Below are 19,416 nucleotides of genomic sequence, written 5' to 3'. Positions count from 1 at the left end.
TTGATTGAAGGCTGTTTTTCCACACTGTCAAAGCAAGGGAATGTGACTGAACGTGAGGGTGAGGTGGCGGCTGATGCCCTGGCCCTAGTTTACTAGGTGGCTTGGGTGTTTCTCTGGTGCTGTGAACCAACAGGCTGTGTTGTTACTTTGGCATCTTACTTTGGCCTGTTGTCAATCCAGGAACAATCATAGTAAATACGGCTTCTATAATAGCTGCTTTCATTGCGAAGTGCTTCCCCAGCAAATGGGCTTCAGTAATTAAAACTATAAGTCAGCATTAGTTTGGGAAATGACTGAAAAGAGTGTGAAAGGGGCTGGCAGGCTTTTTTAGAGGGAAAAGTGGGGCTGAAGTCTGTATCTAGAACGGGGTTTGGTGTTGGCATAGAGCCAGTTGATAGCAAGTTTAATGGGAAATAATATCAGGCAGTACCCCACACTTTTTTTTTATTGAATAGATCAGAACTACTTTACCAGGAACTGAAGAACTTAGAAAAGGAGACACACTGAGTGACAAAAAAGAGGAGTGTGTGCAGACAATCTGGACTGGAGAGAAACTGCACTTTTTTAGTAGCCAAGGCAGAGAGCTATTTTAAAGTGTTTGCTTGTTTTTTTCACCTTCCCTAAAGAATTTTGTGTCTAAATTGTGTGAAGTTATAACAATTACACAGTGACCCAAATAGAAATAATCATAATTCTATCTGATATTTTTAAAGTTGGATTCTTCAGTAGAGAGTTGGGATGTTGGATTCTGGCTTTTTTGTTATTTTTATGTAAAAACAATACACATGCAGAAGAAACATTTAAAATATTGAAGACTGAATCATAGTGGGATTGCAATGTCTGTCTGTGTTTCGGGGACTAGGAAAAATAGAAGAGTTCTTATGTTTTTACTCAGGCCTTGAGTGGAAGAGTTTCCAGAAAGGTAGCAAGGAAGTGGATTTATTTATGTTAAAAATGTGTCCAAAGAAGCAATGACAAAGGGTAGAAATGCCATCTGGGGGTTATGTTGAGTCAAATGGCCCCCTGTATGGCTTCTGATCTCAGCAGGAAGCAGCTGTTGGGTATGTGGAAGTGAAACCCGTCCACTGTATGAGTATGTTTGCTGCCAGAGGTGGGAAATGAGGGATATTTTGTGAACCTCAGAAGTCCAGTGCAGAAACAATCTGCATAAAAATCCCCCAGCAGTTTAATGTGTGTGTGTTTCTTTTGTATGCGGGGTTGTGAAAATTCATGCTATAAATTCTAGTCAAGCTATAAATGCATGAAAGTCCAAATGTACAAGGAACATGCTCTCTTTGGGACTATGTTTGCCTTCTGCTCCCTGTTTACTTGGATGAAACCCTCTGCAAGTTAAACAGGAGGCTAAATAAAAGGGTGAAATGAACATTTATGTCATCCTTTGGGAGTGAGAGAAAATTGTGTTGTACTGAGAGGGGAACAGAACAGAATGGAATCTTGTGTTGTATCACAACGAAATGGTGTGAATAGTTCTCATTAAATTTTTTCTTCCTGTTAAAATGTGGTTGAAACAAATTTGAACTAGTTAATACTTCCTTATACCACACTGGTGTACTCTTTCATAATCCCTTATATTAGCGTCGCACACGTCATGGTGACTGCGACTGGCAGAGGACACAAACAGCCCATTGTAAAAGGTAATATTTTTTTTGTCCATGCGTTCTGTAAGTTCGTTCATGATGATAATTTCTCAGGGAACTTTCAGGCTTCTGGACTGAGCAAATGAGTACAGTTTTCCAGCAATAGGTTTTCATTGCATTCAGTTCATGGAATCATGGAGGATAGAGGAGAAGAAAGACTTATTGGTCTTGATTCTTAAAATCTTTTAGGTGCATATTTGGATATGTAAGCCTACCACGTTGAACGATGCCTCTAATGAAATGGCACCCAAGCTGTCAATAAGGAGGGCGGAACAATAGGAGCTTCCTAGTGAGAGTTCCCTGGGAGGCAAGACAGTGGGAACCCACTGAGGAAAAAGGGCCTCCAGGGATAAAGTCCTGAGATGTGGTGTTTAGTGAAAAAGACAAGGAAGAACCTGCACCAGGCCCTGAAGCAGGACTGAGAGAGGCAAAGGGGAAAATCCTCTGAGAGCTGTAGCTTAAGAAGGGTTGTTTGTGTTTTTGTTACATTTGGAAAATAAAACTCTGTCTGGAAAGAGACCCTGGGTTTGTCACTAGGTCCTTTGTGGGCTGGGGAACAGCCAGCATCTTACAATGATAAACTAGGGTTGGGACTACAGTTTTGTCACAGAGGTTATAGTGGTCATGGAAATCGTGAATTTGGATAAAGTCCATGAAATTGGGCTCCCACTGCTTTGGAAATGGCTGGGAAAATGCATTTGATTTGGATTACAAAGGTTGTGGAATTGCACTCTTGTTACTGGGGTCATAGTGCCACTAAGGCTTGTCTCCATCTATGGAGTGATGGCAGGGCCAAACCTGAGTATACTGTGACCCTGTGTGCTAGGCACCCCTGGACTTACCTTTCAGCACCCCTACTCTGCTCTTGTATATGTTAAGGTACTGAAAACTACATTATTTGGTGACTTTTCTGTGACTTATAGGTTTTTCTTCCACACCTCTGCTGTGAAATTTTCTTGAAAATTTCCATGCCAAAATCATAGCCTCAACTATAATTAGCTCAGAAATCCAATATCTTTCGAATCTATGGACTTTATTCTTCTCTCCAATGCATGACTGCAGCTCCTATTAACTTTAATGAGAATTGTGTCCGTATATCAGATGGTAGAATTGGTCCTTGTGTGTACCCGCGACACTGCACAAAGTAAATTTTACCTGTGCTTGTTGCAAGGAAGGGTTATTCTTTTTAGAAACCACAAGTTTAGAAATTATGGATCTGTTGTGTTAGAACAGGTGAATTAACTCTCTCTCAGACAAGGTACTAAAATTGCTGGTTCTAGAAGCGGGGGGCGGGTTCTACAGAATTCACAATCTAGATTTGAGTGCCATGGCAGGAATCAGTATTTCTAGAAACAAGCAGTAATCTGATTCTAGATCAAGGAGAAGACATGCTTTTTTTCTAGAACTGGAGATGATGAATTTATAATCTCTGTTCCTGAGGGTGTAGTTTATGAAATAAAGAACACAATATAATCCTCGTCCCTTCGGAAATGTCATCTTCTCTTCGAAACTGAGTGGAGGCAGAGACCGAGGAATGCTCTTACTGATAGGTTATGGATGTGTTGAAGACAGAAGAGAAGCTGCCCTGAAGCGCTTGTCTCCATATTACATGGGGGCAAAAACTCAAGGTGAAAAGCAGTGAGGTGGTCAAAGCATCTGATGGACTATTTATATAATGATAACTGTGTCCGTTGCCGACTCTATGAACCACATCCAACAGCATCTATTTCAGTGCAGAGGAGCCCTGACAGAGCACATTTTGATTTAATAAATTATCCAGCACAAGCAGTGTGATGGGCTCCCCTTTCACATCTCATGAAAGTCATTCACTCCGAGTTCAGTGGCTCAGCAAGTCTCTGCCATTCTGACAGTGCATCTCCCTTCACAGGGGGACTGTTGGAGCCTTCACCTAGGCATAGAGGGTTGGACAGTGCTGGCTGAGAGGCAGTCCTTAATTAAAGATGGAGAGGAGCCAAATCTTTCTCTTTGTGCATAATTTGAAAAGTAATGAGCTACCAATAGCAAAGGAGGTGGGGAGGAGACTTCAATATCTTTCTCCTTTTTCTGCAGTCAGTCCAGTATTTTTAAATAGCGTCTTTAAGCCAAGAGAGTCAGCAGAAGGTATTAAGAATCATGGTCCTTACTTACAAAATCCCACTTTATATCATTGTTTCTCCAAAATGGCATCTATACCAAGACCCATTCTTCACAGTGAGACTTGCTATTGTGATATAGCCCTGCTGCTCCTGATCTGGCTTCCTTCCTGCTCTTTTCTCTTCATCTCCCTTTTCCTCACCCCAGCTGATAAAAGGAACTCATGAGTTGGATAGGATTTATAACTGACAGTTCCCAAAGATGACTTATTTTTTAGCCAGATTGACCTGATCCTTGTTCTTGTCTTTTTAAATCTCCATACCCTATTGGAAAAATTCTTATAGACCAAGAAAAACAAAATGATACATGAAGGATTTTGCAGCAATGGTGCTGATTGCGTATATCTGTCTATGGTATTATGTGTTTGCAGTGTTTTAGCTGTGTTGGTCCCAGGGTACTAGAGTGACAAGGTTGGTGAGGTAATATCTTTTATTGGACTGACTTCTATTGGTGACAGAGACAAGCTTTCGAGCCACACATACCTGAAGACGAGTTCTGTGTAGTTTGAAAGTTTGTCTCTTTCACCAACAGAAGTTGGTCCAATAAAAGATATTATCTCACCCACCTTGCCTCTCTAAGGTAATGTATGGTTCCCATTACCATTGCATTTGTGTGCCTCTTAGTCTTTTAATGTATTTATCCTCACATCTGCCTGGTGAGGTAGTGAAGTACTATCTTCCCTATTGTACAGAGGGGGAACCGATGCACAGAGAGTATAAATGACTTGCTCCAGATCACACGGGGAAGCTGGTGCCAGAGCAGGGAGCTGAACTTGGTTCTTGTGAAGCTCACTCCAGTTAAAATGTGTGTGTTACAAAGTTAGCGCATGGTCTGGGCTTTGGAAAAGTGGGCAGGGCTCACCCTAGGTTTTGAAGGCCCTCTTGTGAAATCTTGTGTCATGCCTCAGACAGACTGCCATGGAACCCATGGAGAGATTTAGTACTGTTTTATTTACTATGGAAGTCTGTCTCTTCTGTTCACGCACTTCCCTTTTTCTTCTATAACTTAATGCATTTTTTCTTCCCTGTCTTTCAGTGTCTATTTGCCTATTTTACACTTTTCAAATTTCAATATATTATTTTCTGTAACTATTTTATTTTTCAGAGTCTTCCTTCCATCCTGAGCTATTTTACCACCACTTTTTCAAAATATTTTTTTTTAAAAATCTTACACTCTGTTTTAATTCTTTGACCACCCCACCTTTTCCTGCTATGATTCCTCTTTGCCTCTTACCTCAACTGATCCCCTAGCTCTGCTCTCCCCTCTGAGTCATTCAGTCTGCCCTCCTGGGCTGTACTTTGCTCCACCCCTGACCTCTTCCAGGTCAGCGGGTTTTCATTTGTGTTTCAGTGTAGGGGAGGAAGAAAGGGAGATGCCCTTCCCAGGAGGGGTAAGGATCTCTGTTGCCCACCAGGAGTATAAGAATTCCGTTCAGTCTTTTGCTGAAGGACCCATCAGTTCCTGAAATTTGCCAGCTCAGTCTGACTGAGCCAGAAGAGCTCCTGCCTATGATACATATTCTGCTCACAGGCAGAATGAGCAGTTTGTTATTACAGTCATGAGTTCTCCAGGCACTTTGCAGGGAAAGCAGCTGGGTGGCTGTCAGGCTCATTTCAAAGTGCTAATGGTACTGGGGGTTTTGGTCCTTCTCAGGTTTTTTCTTGCTGTTTCTGTGTAGTCCAGAGTTAGACCTAGACCAGCACTCCTGATTCATTCCTAGGTGCAACCATGTGAGAGCACAAGCCCCTGGCATAGCAAAAGCCAGAGTGTGTGTTTGAAGACCAGTTGTGATGATTTAATTATCTGGTGGGAGTAGGGATACAGCAGAGGAAAGTTAGCTCTCTGGCTGGTACATTAAATGGTACTGGAATTTTTGTTTACAAGTGAGTGTGCTGTGTGACGGTTGTGGCACAAAATGTTAAGAGTAATATAGCACAGAGGGCTGTGGAGAGAGGCTTTGAACAGTACAATTTCCCCCTGAAGAGAAGTCCACTTTGAACACACTTTGCTTTCAAATATTCATATGATCATTCCGTATCAGGTGAAGTTTCAGTTTCAGGTGCTGATATTCTCTGTGTGGGTCACAAAGGGTTTGTGTACTGCACTCTAAGATAGCAATAACACAGAATGAAAAGCCTGCTCCATCTTACACCCTCCGAGCAACAGAATTATCTTGGTAGATCTGCTCCGTTTAAAATACACTAGGGAGGATTCTGTGTATCCCCTGTGTTCTCTCTCATGTCTGGGTATTACAGTGCTGCTTCAACAATATAGTCATCAGAGGAACAGCAGTTTGTTGTATTGGCACATCCATTAGACTGGGTCAGGGAGGCAGGATAGGATGAGTAGCGCTAGCAGCATCAGTCAGACAAGACCAGGGTCAGAAGGACATGACAGCGCACATAGCATAATACGGGCAGGTAACACTGGTCTGAGCAGCAAGGCAGGGCCAAAAGAACCAGGGGGATCTTTGGACAGGCAGGCAACACTGAGAGCAGCAGACAGGATCAGAGTTCAGAGTGCCATGAAACAGGCTCCGGATGTCTTTGTCAGGCATTGATAGATTGAGAGAGTGGCATAGAGCAGTGCAAAGAACACTGGCACCAGATCTGCAACTGTGTCTGAATATGGCAGTATATAGATGAGTCACTTGCCAACATTATATAATAGAGAGACAAACCCTTGCTAATTCCTAGGATTTCATTGGATAGTTATTATCTGCTTCAGAGGCCATTGAAGACTTATCTGTGGGTGAATGTCCAGCAGCTAGCAATTGGAGTCTAAGCAGCAACGTGCCAGACTGCCATCCATGCTCCTCAGCATCTCCACATTGTGTGGCTCTGTTGCATCCATGGAATCCCTCTGCCTCCAAGTGGGCTGATGCAGAGATCTAGTGGTTTGGAATGGTTTCTTTGTCTTTCCAGACGCAGAGGAAAAGGAGAAAGAGGAGTGAAAGTAATTGCTGTTAGAGCAGTGGAGCAGACAAACCAATTGAAAGCCATCAGCCTGTGTTGCAGTATGCACAGTCAGCCACACGCTAAACTGCAGTTAACCCAGGCTGGGACTTTTTACTGGTTCAAAAGACAGACAGATAACGAGAGGACAAGGGATGAAGGACAGATTTTATATCGAGAAGGATGGAAAGAGTGGAAGACTGAGTGACAGCAAATGGGGAGTGAAATGTAAAGATGGCTATTTTTTTCCCCCATGAAAAAGATGAAGAAATTGAAAATGTAAAGCTAACGAGAGAGTTTCTAAAGAGAAGCACCGAGCAGGAATTTGCATTGTTCTGTGGTGTAATACTTCATGGAGGATCATTGGTCAGAGGACTAATGAATTGATGGTTGAAGAGGCTTTGTAGAGAAAATTATGAAAAGACTTTGAATGACAAATTTGGAGATATGTCTTTCCTACTCCAAGGCTGTTTTTAGAGCCAACCAACTCTGTGTAAGCAAAAAGGCTCCCAAAAATACATCAGATGCATATCTTTAGTTTGAACAATATTTAGGAGGCTGAGCTAAAGGAAAACCTCTGATGTGCACAGCTGGAGAGCATTTGGGTCCTTAAGTTCCCTTTCTTCTTTAAAATCACCTTTATGTTTGCTCAGATTCTGGTTGTGAGCCAAATTCATGGTGACTCTTGGAATGAGGGGTCCAGTGCTCAAACTGTAGGGCTTTGTTAGGGCCTTCATACTCTGGCCAAATTCAAAATAAGCCCCACTGACCCATTTCCACTAGAACATATTGGTATGAGGTTGAAGTTGGCAATAACACCAGTTGGCAGATTGTTAGTGCAGGAAAATGTTTTTTTTAATTAAAATATATATTTATTGCATGTAATTTTAGGGGAATGTACAAAGGCTGCTTCAGTATATAATTTACCAGGGCAATATACAGCCAAGGAAATGGCTGGCATCTTAGGAGAGTTAAACTTGTTGAGAACAATACGATACATTTTTATATGCTGTTCTTCAAACGTGGAATCACAAAATGACTTTGAATGGCTAAAGAGAAAAAATCTGACAATCAAATTTCAAAGAGAGGAAATGATTCTGTGTACGGGGGAAGAAGGTCACAGAGTTCCTTGGATGGCAGCACAAAGTGAAAACATGAGCCTGCCTGACTCCACCTCCTTACCCTGCTGTTGGAGAAGGAATAAGGGAGGAAGCCCAGACTGGAGAAGCATAGGGAGTGCAGGGAATTGGTGGATATGAAATTGGAGAGGTAGCTTGAAGTATGTGAAGACTTTGAAAATCAGGAGGACAGTTTTGGATTAGATTTGGAGATGAATAGGAATCCAGTGAAGATGAGGGGGGCACTGGCAAGGACAAGATGACTTAATACTGTAGGTCTGTGATGTGGTGCGGCCGCGGTTTGTCCCGCAGCAGGGCCGGGGGATATCCCACCGCCTTGCTGTTGGTAGCCTTAAGCCCGGGTCCTGGTCAGGGCGGGGCAATAACTAACGTGAGTCACTATGCTCGGGCCCTTAGGAAGGGCTGGGCAGCAAGCACAGTAAGTCAATAGGCTCAGGCCCTTAGGCAGGGCTGAGCAATTCCAGTTTTAGGCCCGGCCCTGAGGTCAGAGCAGGGCAGCAAACACAGTAAGTCAATAGGCTCAGGCCCTTAGGCAGGGCTGAGCAGTAATAGTAGGTTTCGGCCTCCTCAGGCCAGGGAAAGGGGGAGTCTGCCACCCCTGGAGGGGTGGCAGGGGGGATGCAGGCCCTCCCACTCCACTGCGTCCCAGCCCGGGGCCCTAGCAGTGGCGGGGAGTCGCTGCTGTCAGTGGGGATCCAAGCCACAACACACTGACATTGGTTCTGGCAGTGTTGCAGCCAGACTGGGGTCGGCTATCCCCAGGCCACTTCCACTCTCCCCCTCATTGAGTACCCGAGTCGTCGTGGTGTCAGCAGAGGTGTCAACCACCATTGGCTCCTCGGGGTAAGTGTTCACGGGTGGGCTTAGCGGGTCCTCGGGGTAGGCTCGGCTCCTCCTCGGGGTAGCTGAAGCGGGGTGGTCCCGGCCAGTCCTCCTCGGGGTAGCTGGAGCGGGGCAGGCTCAGCCGGCCGGGCGTGAGCGTCGGTGAGCAGGGACCACAGACCTCTGGCCGCTGCGGGGGCTGGGGCCCCACTGAATTCTGCGGGTCAGCTTTTGTACTTCCGAGTCTGTGCTGTGATCTCTGAGGGGCGGGCGCAGGCCCCGGTCGCCCCGCTCACAGCGGGATTTGGAAAGGTTTGTCCCGCAGCGGGGCTGTGGGATATCCCACCGCCTCGCTACAAGGTCTTTTCTATCTCTGATTATGATTGGTTGATCCTGGTGAGCAGGGAGAAATCTGAAGATTTCCGAGATTCCCAAAACATTAGAGAGAGAAAAATCAAGTAAGGAAGGTGATGTGTTACTTCAATAGCTCTAGATAGGAAGTGCTGTAAGGCACAAAGAAGAATTTCAATAGTGCTAAGGACAAATTTAGAAATGTTTTGAAATGTGTGCTGTAATATTTCATGATCCTGAACTTTTTGTCCTCCCACATCTTTCTTGCCTAACATTATAACATCTCTAGCCTAGGTAACAAAGTTCTGGCTTGACTTAAGAGGAGGTCAGTGGGTTAAGTTGGTCATAGTTTAAGTAGGATCAATGATGTGGGGGAAGGGTGTTTTCTCTCTCTCTCAATTCTAAAAGAGGATTTAATCAACCATGCAGTAGCCAGGAACTGACAATCAAGACAGACAAGTAGATGTTAGTTAGAGAGGTCTGGGAATAAGCTCAAAAAGAGAGACTGTAAAGTTGGGTGATCACCACATAAAGGTAAGGTCCAAGGTGGAAACTATTGGTACCTTTTATGATTTCCTACTGAACATCATTTAATATTTGTAAGTAGATCCTTAACAGTTCATTAAGCTGTGAACTCTGTCACTGAAACAATCAATGGGCCATTTCATTGAGGGAAAATGTAAACCCTCCACTATAAAGGAGAGATGTACAATTATAGAGTTAGGACTCGGTCCAGGACAACAAGACGACACTGGTTTCTCTTCACTCATGGTGCTCCTGGAGGGTAAAATGTCTGACAGGATTGAAAGCTAGACTGCGACCAAGTCAGATGAGAAGACAGCTGTAACTAGAAGCAAGAAATGGGTCATTAATCACCCAATGTAAGGGAATATTAATATGATGAAAGTGATATCAAAGTGGCTAGGTCAGGCAGGCAGAGGTACAGGATCAGAATAGAGCAAGTAGGTCAAGAGCTAAGGAAAGGATACTTTTGTAATGGCAAATTTTCTTGAAGTGCATTTCCAGAAAATTGGCAAATAGTTTTTATCATAGAAAAGTACTGAGAATTTGGGTATCTTTTTTTCTCTTCCCTCCCCTGCAGCTGGATGGAATTTAAACAATCCTCTCCTCCTCCTTTATGTTGGTGTTTGGGATCAGGAATTCTTACACACTGTGAGAGTACAGGGAAAGTGGTGTGTGTGTGTGTGTGTGTGTGCGTGCGTGCGTGCATGCATGCAAGCCCCTGATCGTTAATTCAATAGCCTCCTTCGTGGATATCACACAGGGCATGCATCAGATATCCAAGACTCCAAGTGACAACTGGTTTCTTTGTCTCAGGGGATGAGATTATAATGAGGGTAGCCCCAGTCCCGTGAGATTCAGTTTATTAATGTCTGCTGGCAAGTAGGCTGTACGAGACTCAGCAATATGGTGTTAACCTTCTGCCAGTGTCTTATTTTAAAGAAGGAGAAAACTGACCCAGGTTGCCATGAGAGCAGGACAGGCTCTTCTGGATGAAGCACAGAATAGTGAGGCACTGGTGATGGCATCAGGTGTGGCTAGTCACACATGTAACCTTCAGGGATACCAGATTTACAAGCTTGTAGAAAGGCACCCAAAGGCATGGAACAAAGAGCATCTACAAACTAGATGGGAGCAAATGAGAGGGTCCAGCCCACTCCCCGAGGGAAGTGGGGACACCAAGAAGGGGCAGTCTGCCATCCAGGGGACACAGCGGCAATGGCAGAGTTCAGTCGAGAGGGTGTGGAGGAAATGAGAATGCAGTGCTTCAGCTAAAGGAGGAGTCTAAACCAAACACCGTTCAGTTCAGTAACTGGATTTTCCCTTTTCATTGTGCTGCTTTATCTCTGTCCTAAAACCATGTGGGGCTAGACCATGAAGAGACCGTATCACAAGCCCTAAGTCAAGGGCAGCGTGAAATGTGTTCCTGTTCCAGGAGCAGGCCAGGTCCCAGTTGGGTCCCCACTTCCCCTTGGCACCAGTGCAGCATACTTCCCACCCTGCACCACCTCAGCTCTGCAGCTGGTGCATGGGGGTGGGGGGGGTGATGGAGCTAAGGCTCTGCTCACCCCCAGCCCTGTCCAGCCATTTCCCTCCCACCTTCATGTGATGGGAGTAGCTGCCCCACTGCAGCTGCTCTCTCTTTATGCTCAAACTTCGAGGCTTGCTAAGAGGTAAACTGCAAAGTGTTGGTCTGTATATGCTGTCTGAGATCCCAAGTCAGTAACAGAATAGATGTGGAGATAAAAATGAGTACATTTACATTTTAGCAGAAACTCTTTGAAATTCCTACACTGCCAGAAGTGTTTGTGATGCTATCAGCTCTTGCAAGAAAAGCACAGTTCTGAGCTCAATATTGGGTAGGTAAGTTAAGGAGGAACTGATTTACAGCCATTTAATTTAAAATGTATTTATAATGCTTTAAGGCTGCACATACTAGTATAATCTGTTACCTGGCTGGGGGTCTTAAACCAGACTACAGTTCTGAATTCTAAAATCGCTTTTTGCATCTGATCTAGTCATGTAGGGAGAAGAAGCTTGTCTCATCAGGCTTTCCTCTATGTTAAATTCATAGTTCCTGTGTCTTTAGCAATATGGGCTGCTTGTGCTCATCCTGTTTTTCATTGCCAGGTAACACCAACAGCATCTTTGCACTGGACTACATCAGTGGAGCTTTAACCCTAAATGGGCCACTGGACCGCGAAAACCCTTTCTACAGCACTGGATTCATTCTCACAGTGAAGGTGAGACACTGAGAGCAATATCCTTTTGAGGAGATTGGGGGGTGGGGAAGAAGGATCAACATAGCTGAAGGGAGAGGAAAAGCACTTCCACCAGAGGATCATCTGTGAATGTGTTGCTGCTCTGCGCTGGTTAATGCTGACTTATTTCAAGTAAAGAAGCACACTGGAACACCTCTTTCCCTATCTCACACCAGGGCAGACCTCTGCTATTCCCAGTGCAGGACCTCTCTCCCTCCCTGTCTGGCATCAGGGCCAGACCCCATTATCGCTAGATTGGGGGAGTGGGATGCAGAATTAACATATTCTATTTCCTGTGATTCACCCTGTCTGCTGCTAGCTCATTTAGCCCTTCCAAAGCTCTGTGAACTTCTGCTCTGGGGTGGCACTCTTATTGTGGTTTCTATCTTCTGCTGTGTATGTCCTGCTCTGTTCTGGCTCAGTGGTACTCCTTGGGGTGGGAGGAGGCTAGACACATACACACTGCATGCCTCAACCCCTTTGAGCAGCAGGATGAGCAGTGTGCTGTGGATTAATGAAGGGGGAATGTACTGATGGAGCTAGCCAGGGCTGTGAGATGCAACAGAATTAGAAGAGCAGAGACACATGCTGCCATGACAAAAATGGGTCTTTTTTTTCATCCCACTGGGCACCTGTATTTTTGGTGTCCAGCAGATCCTTCAGCTACATGTGTGTGTGTGTTGCATGGTACAAGGATTAAAAAGAAAAGGCTAAAAGTGGCTTCATCATGAAAATGCATGGAAGCATAACATTCCAACACCATGAGGCCCCACCAGAGAACTGCTCCAACTCCGATTTCAGCCCTTTAATCAATATTCATACCAAGTCAGCCAGTGGGTTGGAAACACATTTAGAAGTGTGGATTCAACTGGGCCGTGGGAAAAAAATCAGCATGTTAGAGAGGTCATTGATTGGGAGGCTGGCAGCCTGCACTGGAAGAGTACAGCTCACTTCCTTGCTGTGGTAGGGGCAGTGCTTTGTAAGGTAGAGAAAATGACATGTAATTACTCTGCTTGACCTGTGGTGAGGGTCTTTCTGTGGAGTTCTACACGGTCAATATACTATTATCATCCCTTGGAATCCTGCTGCTTTCCCTTGATTCTTGGTGGGGAGAGAGTGGGGTTGATTTTTAGGTTAAAAACGTGTGTGTGTGTGTGTGTGTGTGTGTGTGTGTGTATGTATGTATGTATGTATGTATGTGTATATATAGATATATATAGAATATGCCCAAATGCCAGTCTGTGGAAATGCTGAATTTTACCAACTCCACAATCATAGCCTCAGGGTGATCTTTAGTAGCCCCATCTGCCTGCCCTCCCGTGCTCCATGGAGCTGCAAGGGGCTCTTTCCTCCCCATGCCCCCTGTGATCTTGTCTCAGTTTGTTTAGATTATACAAAATACAAGAGGAAGAACTCTATTTTCAAATGTCCTTCACCATTCTCATTTCTGTGACAATAAGGTTCATCCTCCAGCCACCTACCTCCCTTCTCTTCTCCTTCCCCTACCTGCACCAAAAAACCCTGTATAAGTTAAGATGTCTGGTGAGAACTTATGACATAGAGTGCCAGTGCACTGGCCCTTCATGTCTAGTAATTTGCAGCCAAACCTATTTTAAGTCACAAGTAAAATGAGTTTGGTCTTGTCCTATTTTTCTAGTGAACGTTTGTCTCCATCACATCGCAGCACGATTTTCACTGTTGCTAATTTCAGTTCAGGAGAGGCCCAGGAACGAACCTGATGTCACCACCTCCCTCAGATGTCCTGGGAAAACCCTGGTTTTGAGAAATGTCACTCATGTCTTGCCAGGCTATTTTGCAAGATGTTAACAATCTTGACATTAATGCTAGTGGAGGAAAACCATCTCCTATATGCATCATGCTGGTATGCATTTGTGTCATTACAATGTGCAATATCATAATGAGAGACAACAGTTTTGGTCCCACAAGGCAAATCTCTAAAGGTAGCAGTCCAGATGACAGGCAGATTTGTAGGTCAGTAGTAACGAGTATAATCAGAGCAAAAAGTACCAGAGTAGTAGAGGTGGTGCAGGTAAAAATTCAGTGTGCCCATCCTTGGCAGACCTCGGAAGTGAGGGAACTTGCACAGCTCCTAACTACATTATGCCTGACTAAAGCCATAGTTATCAGTCTACCACTTTGAACAATAAACTTTCACCACAAATGCACGTTTAAAGCCTCGGTCAAATCATGCTGCATCCATGACGTGAAAGACAAGGGAAGGTTATTACTGTGCCATTGACTTTGTCTCAATGACAGCAGTCGACTGCACTACCTGTATGCAATTTCTACATGATGGCCCACAATCTTCTGCATTTCTCTTATGCTTGTTCTTTGAAATAAAGGCCATGCTGATATTTTCCCTTGCAGGGTACAGAGCTGAATGATGACCGCACACCCTCCAATGCTACAGTGATCACCACCTTCAACATCCTTGTCATTGACATAAATGACAATGCCCCTGAGTTCAATAGTTCTGAGTACAGTGTTGGCATCCCAGAGCTGGCCCAGGTGGGCTTTGCCCTTCCCCTTTTCGTCCAGGTGCAGGATAAAGACGAGGTAAGACATCAGAATAATATCAATAGCCACTTGCTGCAGATAAACCCTACAAGCACGCCGGGTGATTTCACAAATCCTCTGTCTTGTACCTCTGATGCCTTTTGTTTCTGTATATTGAACATTATAGTTAGATTAATACACGGACTGTGGAGAGAGAAGTGGGCACTAATATGTGCATGGTTATACTCAGGATAGCTGCATACCTTGGGTATTGTTCAGTACCTTCTACAGCCGTCACTCTAGCCTGTCAGTCCCCGAAGTGCAAACACTTTCATGAGGTCTCTTGTTTTTGTAAAATAAGGATAATGTGACTGATGAGTTCCAACAAATATGGTTGTACCACATACCAGTTCTTGTGCACTTCAGAGCACCTGTTAGGTAATCAGATAGCTTCCTTTCTCCAACCTGTCTTATAGATGGAGAAGATTCCAGGGAGGGATTCTGGTGGTAACATAAACTGTGAAGGAAGGAGGGAGACACAACTGAGTCACCAGAACCCACCATACAGTTATCTATGCATAAAATATCTACAAATACAATATGATCACTGAACATTTAAATGAACGAGAATTGTGAAAGTTGAAGATGTGTTTCCTATGGCAATATGTCCTCATCCCCCATGTGTCCATCTGGTCTTAATTTAAAAAAAAAAAAAAAAAGAAGTAAAAGGCCTATTTTGTATCAGTGCAGGGAAGAGACTAAGCCCCATAATATGGAACAAGTTTTGTGACAGTAGTACAGTCTCTGTTGGAAGAAAAAGGGAAAAGAAGTCCCACTAGGTGCTGTTGTAGGAGATAGGAAGTGATTCTCAGAAAATTACTTAAAAATTTACAGAGTTAGAATTTCAGCCAAAATACACAGGCTCTTCTAGAAATGATAATGAACAGAAAAGCTTCCAACCTCTGTATCAAACCTCTTTCAGTTCCCATTGTAAAGAAGGTGAAGTAAAAATAAATATGGAGCAAAGAATGTTCGTCAGTAACCAGAGTATTTCAACAAATGAATAGTGTTAGAAGGAAATCAGTGCAGATCCTCTGACTCTCTTGTTTCATTTCCTGCATCCCACTTGCCCTGTGTAAACAGTTTTATCCAGGAGAGAGACCACAGACTTGAACAGACATTCCAGAAGCAGCTACAAGCGGGTATCTATGTATCCCATCCTCCACCCTATTAAACCTTTAATCCTAAATGACGATTACTTGATGGTCTGACAGGAAGGGGGATTGGGATACTTATTTTCTTACTACTGTTCAGTGGCTGCAGTTACTCCTAGTAACATTTGCCTGCAGCATCTGTGGCCTGTTCTTTGCTGCTAATGGACCTTCTATTTATTATAGCACTGAACCATTTCACTTAGGAATTCCATTAGGTTTTCCAGCCCTAGGGTTACACTCTTCAATTACTCCTCATATTTGACTCATGCAATTCATGTCTTTTTTTTTTTCTCTACTATCCTAACCTACAACTATGCCACAGTCTACAATGCCTCCTAAGGAAAAAAAAAAAAAAAAAAAACCTGCTGGCACCAGATGGAGAACTTTCTAAAATATCTAAAAACAATCCTGCTTCTGTAGCATAGGGTATCTTATTTCTCTTGCCTTTTTTTTTTTTGTCACAGTATAAAGAATATTTGCAGGAAAATGGGATCTTTATTTTTTTTAATTATTCTGTTCCTCGCATTTATTAAATGTACTTAGATTAGAGCATTGGAGGGGGGAAATCAGATGCCTGATTAAAATGTACAATGTCTCTGTAAAAATAACAAATTTTCACTTGTGGCAAAAGGATGGTGATTTCAAATTTGTTCTGAGGATGTAACTCCACCATTGTTTATCACAAAAACTGTGTTTGCTGGTGGCAGTGACAGATTCTCTCTCCTCCCCTCCTCATGAAATTCACAAGTTCTTGTAAGAACTTGCCAAACTATTTGTTTTCATGTGTGAAACAATTATGACAGAGCACTAATCAGAATAAACTAGGCAAATACAATTTAGATGGGGCTACTATAAGGTGGGTGCAAAACTGCCTGGATAACCGTACTCAGAGAGTAGTTATTAATGCCTCCCAATCCTGCTGGAAAGGTATAACAAGTGGGGTTCCGCAGGGGTCTGTTTTGGGACCGGCTCTGTTCAATATCTTCATCAACAACTTAGATGTTGGCATAGAAAGTACGCTTGTTAAGTTTGCAGACGATACCAAACTGGGAGGGATTGCAACTGCTTTGGAGGACAGGGTCAAAATTCAAAATGATCTGGACAAATTGGAGAAATGGTCTGAGGTAAACCGGATGAAGTTCAATAAAGACAAATGCAAAGTGCTCCACTTAGGAAGGAACAATCAGTTTCACACATACAGAATGGGAAGAGACTGTCTAGGAAGGAGTATGGCAGAAAGAGATCTAGGGGTCATAGTGGACCACAAGCTAAATATGAGTCAACAGTGTGATACTGTTGCAAAAAAAGCAAACGTGATTCTGGGATGCATTAACAGGTGTGTTGTAAACAAGACACGAGAAGTCATTCTTCCGCTCTACTCTGCGCTGGTTAGGCCTCAACTGGAGTATTGTGTCCAGTTCTGGGCACCGCATTTCAAGAAAGATGTGGAGAAATTGGAGAGGGTCCAGAGAAGAGCAACAAGAATGATTAAAGGTCTTGAGAACATGACCTATGAAGGAAGGCTGAAAGAATTGGGTTTATTTAGTTTGGAAAAGAGAAGACTGAGAGGGGACATGATAGCAGTTTTCAGGTATCTAAAAGGGTGTCATCAGGAGGAGGGAGAAAACTTGTTCACCTTAGCCTCTAATGATAGAACAAGAAGCAACTGGCTTAAACTGCAGCAAGGGAGATTTAGGTTGGACATTAGGAAAAAGTTCCTAACTGTCAGGGTAGTTAAACACTGGAATAAATTGCCTAGGGAGGTTGTGGAATCTCCATCTCTGGAGATATTTCAGAGTAGGTTAGATAAATGTCTATCAGGGATGGTCTAGACAGTATTTGGTCTTGCCATGAGGGCAGGGGACTGGACTCGATGACTTCTCGAGGTCCCTTCCAGTCCTAGAGTCTATGAATCTATAGTCTACTTGTGACGTATATCGTAAACAGAGAGTTATGACTACAGCGGCGAAACATGCAGTTGGGAACTTAAACAGCTAACAGGATCATGTTTTCTTGCAAATGTCCTTAGCAAACAAAGAACAGAATTACAAATAAGATGACAGATAGTCAGGATTGTTTCTAAATTGATATTTGTCATGGTGTTCCATGAAGTGTCAGCAGCTTTTTAATTGACAGACATTATGGTAGGACTGTTTGTGTCAACAGAGCGAAGGCTCTGTCATTGTTTCTGCTTCAAAGCTCTGTTTATAGGAGTGTATAACGCATCTCCAAAAATTCGGTCCAGTCTTTCAGCCTCACTAATTTAAAAAGGTGGAGGGGTGGGTGGGAATTCATGCATCCATTTATGTAATGAGAGCAGAAAATAAACTAGTTTTGGGTTTGCAATGAAGTTTCTTTAAACTTCTGTAACTCCCAAACAGATTGGTTGCAGTTGTCAAAATCACCTGGGCCTGGCCTAACTTTTCTACCATTGAGAATGAGATTCTTATAATTGATTTTAATAAAACCAGTGGAGTTACTGTGTGTAGAAATGGCATGACATGTCTCTGCACTCATCACATTTTCCAAATGTAGTCACTCACATGCTTACCTGCACATGTGCAGCAACTAGATTAATCAGGAAGTTGGTGCTATAAAAATCTATTGGGGCAACAGTCTGGGAAGTGAGATGGGTTTAAATGGTGTGGAGACTGTGTGGAACAGTCAGGTCAGGTCATGCTTTCTAGTATGGCTGCAAATTGGTGCTTGCAACCTGGAAAACTGCAGTGCTGTAAAGGGTAAATTACACAGGCTATCATGATGAGCATGCATTCAGAATGGCAAGATTACTCATCTGCACAGCCCTCTTGGGGGAATGAGACTCATTTAAGAATCTTTTATGAACAGTTTGTTTACTCTGCTAACCCCCAAACCTTTTTCTGCATTAAAAGTAGAATATTAAAGTTTTGATTTATATGAACACAGTAGTTTCAAGGTACCAATGAACCTGCTGGCTTTGAGTATTCCCCCCACACATACACACACACATGTAAGTTTGAGAGTTCAGAGCGTTAGCTTTGTCTTACAGGGTGAAAATCTGGCCCTGTTGAAATCAACAGCAAATTTCCCATTACTTTCCAGGTCAGGATTTTATCCCCAGTCTCTTGACATGTGTTGATTCTGTCACAGCTATAAAGATAGCTAAATATAATTGTTTGCAAAATATTAAGGTCCAAATCATGACTTTCTCCTGTCTCTTCTTGTTGTTTTCCTGTTAATTCTCTCTATTTCCCTTTTTCTTCTCTATTTTCCTCCTTACTGCCTGAATACATCCACATGGGTCCCCTTTGGGGGCTTCTGATGGAGAAATGGAGGTCCCCTTCTTCTTTTAGCTGGTCAAATGGCTCCTAGACATGACTGAACTACAGGCCCCATATCCCATAGCCAAGGGCAGGGACAGTAGTTTCCACTAAGGGCCTGTCAACACAAACATTTAGTTCATAGCAAGCAGGGCCATGAATCCACTCCATATTAGCCTGCTGTGCGCTAACTGTCCAGATGGACCCTGCTGATGTGCATTAACAGTTTGTTAATGTGCTTTTATCCAGAGCCATTTCAAAGAGGACTAGATCAAAGCACAATAACAAACCATTAATGTGTGTCAGCAGGGTCCACACAGACAAATAATGCAAAGCAGTTTAGAGCCGGGTAGATTCACACCCCAGCTTGCCAGGAACTCATTGTATTGACAAGCCCTAAGAGAGCCCCACTCTCCCTTATCAGAGGGGTAGCCGTGTTAGTCTGGATCTGTAAAAGCAGCAGAGAATCCTGTGGCACCTTATAGACTAACAGACGTTTTGGAGCATGAGCTTTCGTGGGTGAAT

At 43.5% G+C, this 19,416-nt stretch overlaps 1 protein-coding gene across 1 annotated transcript in view; it reads left to right on the top strand.

The window, feature by feature from the left end:
* CDH23 (cadherin related 23) overlaps positions 1-19,416 on the top strand; it is a 508,967-nt gene that overhangs the window by 222,506 nt on the left and 267,045 nt on the right. The window contains exons 9-10 of the mRNA XM_075072614.1: positions 11,731-11,843; positions 14,250-14,438. Of these exons, the coding sequence (XP_074928715.1) occupies positions 11,731-11,843; positions 14,250-14,438 (302 nt within the window). The remainder of the gene's footprint in view (positions 1-11,730; positions 11,844-14,249; positions 14,439-19,416) is intronic.

Source organism: Chelonoidis abingdonii, chromosome 15, assembly GCF_003597395.2.
Source record: "Chelonoidis abingdonii isolate Lonesome George chromosome 15, CheloAbing_2.0, whole genome shotgun sequence".
Taxonomy (NCBI): Eukaryota; Metazoa; Chordata; order Testudines; family Testudinidae; genus Chelonoidis; species Chelonoidis abingdonii.
Note: the sequence above shows the minus strand (reverse complement) of the source record. Positions and strands in the feature narration are given on the sequence as shown.